General features: G+C 43.3%; 1 protein-coding gene across 1 annotated transcript in view; it reads right to left on the reverse strand.

Annotated features, from left to right (window-relative positions):
- Positions 1-296: 296 nt before the first annotated feature.
- LOC101855908 overlaps positions 297-4,229 on the reverse strand; it is a 12,142-nt gene continuing 8,209 nt past the window's right edge. The window contains exons 6-7 of the mRNA XM_013089298.2: positions 1,540-1,719; positions 297-504 (exon numbers count right to left, since the gene is read on the reverse strand). Coding sequence (XP_012944752.1) covers positions 332-504; positions 1,540-1,719 — 353 coding nt within the window. The 3' untranslated portion in view covers positions 297-331. The remainder of the gene's footprint in view (positions 505-1,539; positions 1,720-4,229) is intronic.

Raw genomic sequence — 4,229 nt, forward strand, 5'->3', positions numbered from 1 at the left:
TAGCCGCACACGACCAGTGTCTGAGTAGTTTCCAATTCTATCTCTATCTGACTTCCTCTCTGCTCCGGAGACGAGCGTGTTTGTGCAAGCTCTGACGAATTAAAATAAATCCGAACGGAATGTTGCTTGTGCATCAATTTATACCCTTAGAACGAAGAACAGTAATCCCTCTCCAACTCACCCCCCCTCTCTCTCTCTTACAAACACACACACACACACACACACACACACACACACACACACACACACACACAAACACACACACACACACACATACCTACACCCTGCGTACACACTCCTGAAAGCTATACATACATTCATATCATACTTACTAGCTTTTAGCACCAAGAGGAACGATGGTTTCAGCGTTGACCTGACTCTGCTTCTGTTGCCTCATTCTGTACTGTCTGACAAAGTAGACACCAATGGCAGTAGCCATCATGGCAACCACGGCCGCACACACTCCCCCGACAGTGCCGTAGTACTTGAAGCCAGAATCTTCTCCTGGGAAAACACACACCGTGAGCTCAGGGATATATCTTGTACACATTGAAACTTTCGACTTGGCGGAACTACAGGGTGACCAAAAAAAAGAAGCAAAAAACCCCCCACACAAACAATAAAAGAGACATAAAGTGGACTCTCTTCTCCACCCTCGAGGATCTTGACTTTGCCGACAACCTTGCACTACTCTCTCATACCAACCAGCACATGCAGGAAAACCAAACCGACTCCACAAATACGGACGCCAGATTGGGTTAAGAATAATCCAGAAGAAGACAGAGGTGATGACACTAAAGGTGGGCTCCCCAACGCTGATTAGGGTGAACAACACGGACCTGCCTATAACAAACACATTTACCTACCTAGGCAGCATAATCACAACTGACGGCGGCACAAAGGAAGACATCATGAATAGACTCGGGAAGGTAAGATCTATACACAGAAACATGATCAACATCTGGAAGTCAGGACAGTTTAGTATACAAACCAAGTTAAAGCTGTGTAACAGCTGTGTACTATCCAAACTCCTATATGGAGCTGAATGCTGGAGGATGACTGATCATGACCGTGCCAAGCTATCTTCCTTTCATACAACCAGCTTACGCCAAATACGCAGAATCTTCTGGCCCGACAAGATTTTCAACGCCGATCTATTACAAAAATGTAGGCAAGAGGACATGACCACCATAATAAAAAGGAGAAGATGGAGATGGATTGGACATGTTCTGAGAAGAGAACCAGACTCTATTGTGAAGACTGCACTCCACTGGACACCCGAAGGACGTCGCAAAAGGGGCAGACCCAAAGTGACCTGGAGACGCACAGTAGAGTCGGACATGAAGTCCTGGAATCATTCGAGGGTAACACTGACCAAGGTACCCCAAAACAGACAGAGCTGGAGATCCTTTGTTGCTGCCCTAAACGCCAGATGGCGTAATGGATAGTAAGTAAGTAAAAACCACCAACCAAAATTTGCAACTCCCGTTAAACTTTTACTAACTAAAAACAAAGCTGACTTATTTCACAAGGACTCACCACTTCGACTTCCTTTCCCTGATCGATCAACGGCTTGCAGACGGAGCCGAAAGCTTGCGCCGAGCCCATGGAGCGTCAGAATAACTCGGTCAGCGTCTATTGCAAATGTCTGGCCCTCAGAGTTGCTGCACAACTGGATGGCCATAGAATACATAGGTCTATTCTTAGCAGAAATCCTCTCTGGAAAGAAACATTATTAGACGGGATCTAAAGAAACGTTTGAGGATCTCAAAACCTAAGAATCCCATCTTTCCAGTAATTGGTACCTGGCGACTCAACAAGCAGAAATAATTTCAACACTGAAAACACTTTTAAAAAAAGAAGGAAAATTCACTTGTCCGTGAAAGAAGATACATTCCTATCTGCTATTCTGTGATGTCAAGGGACATGACTCTTATCTTTACTGTGGGGACAAGATAATTAGGGAAGTGGCACGCCCTTGGATGACGTCAAGAGTCCGGCGCCAAATAGAGAGACATCGTCTGAGAGACTCACTGAGGTATTCCATCGAACTCAGGACCATGACGAGGCAACACTTATCTTGGACGGGGGCCCCCTGACAGACCCGACTCATCGGACCGCCAGGTAACTTTACACAATTCTACAGTACATTTCCATTAATCTGTGTAAGAATTTCTCAAAAATATAACCTATTCACTCCAGTGAACCATTTAAAGAAACATGATTTTACATTAGAGCAAATAGCAAAATAATACTGTTGTGTTAACAAGGTCACTCTTTCTCTTCACAGAGAATTAGTCTTCTTTAATTAAAATGTACCCAAACATGACTTGTTGCAAAAGAGAAAGATATGTTCATTATTTTTTACTCACAACTGCATAGGATCAAATGAGTTGCAAAGAGGTGAGGCGGGGGGTGGAGGGTGGGGGCAGAAAGTAGTAAGTTGGTTGTTTTCACATTAGTTCACAGCACGGTATGGTTTGACTTTGTAAAGACGGAATGGATAAAGAAGTTAAAAATTCACGGTAAAAATCAGGAATTAAAACTATCTCACATTGTTGAAACCATTTTTTACATCTTTGAAAAAAGACCAGTGGTCTTTGTAAACAATTCTGTTAGGATCAACTATGGAGAACAAATTCTTTAAATTAGTGCATGTTAAGTATTTCCTTGGGACTGCCCTAAATCCAGACATTGTATTAGGATGTGCTCGATCATTAGGTCATTAAGCCGGCACTGCATTGGGCATAAACCTTTTTTAACCCCCCCCCCCCCCCCGCTGCAGGAGGTAGATGTGTGTCAGGGAGGTGTGCCCAACACGCAGTTTTGTTGAAATAACTTCATCTCTTCTGAGGAGGCCTGAAGGTTTACGCTGAGCCGGCCAACCCAAAACAGTATGTCTTTTGACAGGGTGGAAGAAGGAGCTCGTTAATTTGGAGGCATATGAAGTTATTGCTAGTATCTTAAAGCTTGTTCATTTGTGAAAAATATCCGTCTTTCTTGAATAGATAGAAAACGAGATATTTTTAACTGAAAGAGGTGGGTTTCGTCTGGTGTCAAAGGTGAATTTTTTTTTGTTGGTAAGTGTTTTACGGCGCTCGCAACTGCATGACGTCATATGAGCGCGCGGGACACTTTAAACATTTTCAATTGGTAGGAAATTTTGAATTTTGCCCGGATGACCGCCGAAGCCTACTCTTTTCGATTTTAGACCTCCAAGGGATCTTTAACGTGCGCAACTTGCACACGGGACCTCCGATATGTTTCACCCTTGTCCGAGAAGGCTAGATGTCGATCTTTCCTACCAGAAGATCAAGGGTGTGGCTGAAAAACAGCAGTGAGAAGGAGCCAAGAAGAAGCAGTTGAAAGGCTGCCAAAAAGAGCCAGGAGCCCAGAGGAGGGGGCAAAGAGGCGAGGCGGTGGGGGCAGAAAGTGGTAAGGTGAAATTAGCGAGAAAATAGTCGATAATGTTTAGTGACTTTCAAAGCTAGAGTGTACTTGGAAACTTGCAAATTTTCATTTTTGTGTGTCTTTAAGCAACATTTTTTCAGTAACATCCAATTTAATTTGAAGTGGACATTTTTGGTGTTGAAAAAAATTTGTTTTGATTTGAAATCTTAGATGTTCAAAAAACCCAAACAAAAAACAAACAAAAAAAAAACCAACCAAACAAACAAACAAACAAACTAAAACTCGATGGAAATTGCCCAGCGGGTGGAAAAATGTCGGATGGTTCTCGACAACAATAAGCGTGTTTCAGGATGGTACGTGGTGTGTGACAACAATAAGTGTGTTTCAGGATGGTGTGTGGTGTGTGACAACAATAAGTGTGTTTCAGGATGGTGCATGGTGCGTGACAACAATAAGTGTGTTTCAGGATGGTGCGTGGTGTGTGACAACAATAAGTGTGTTTCAGGATGGTGCGTGGTGTGTGACAACAATAAGTGTGTTTCAGGATGGTGTGTGACAACAATAAGTGTGTTTCAGGATGGTGTGTGACAAAATAAGTGTATTTCAGGATGGTGTGTGGTGTGTGACAACAATAAGTGTGTTTCAGGATGGTGCATGGTGCGTGACAACAATAAGTGTGTTTCAGGATGGTGCGTGGTGTGTGACAACAATAAGTGTGTTTCAGGATGGTGTGTGACAACAATAAGTGTGTTTCAGGATGGTGCGTGGTGTGTGACAACAATAAGTGTGTTTCAGGATGGTGCGTGGTGTGTGACAAC

Source organism: Aplysia californica, unplaced genomic scaffold (genome assembly GCF_000002075.1).
Source record: "Aplysia californica isolate F4 #8 unplaced genomic scaffold, AplCal3.0 scaffold00920, whole genome shotgun sequence".
NCBI lineage: Eukaryota > Metazoa > Mollusca > Gastropoda > Aplysiida > Aplysiidae > Aplysia > Aplysia californica.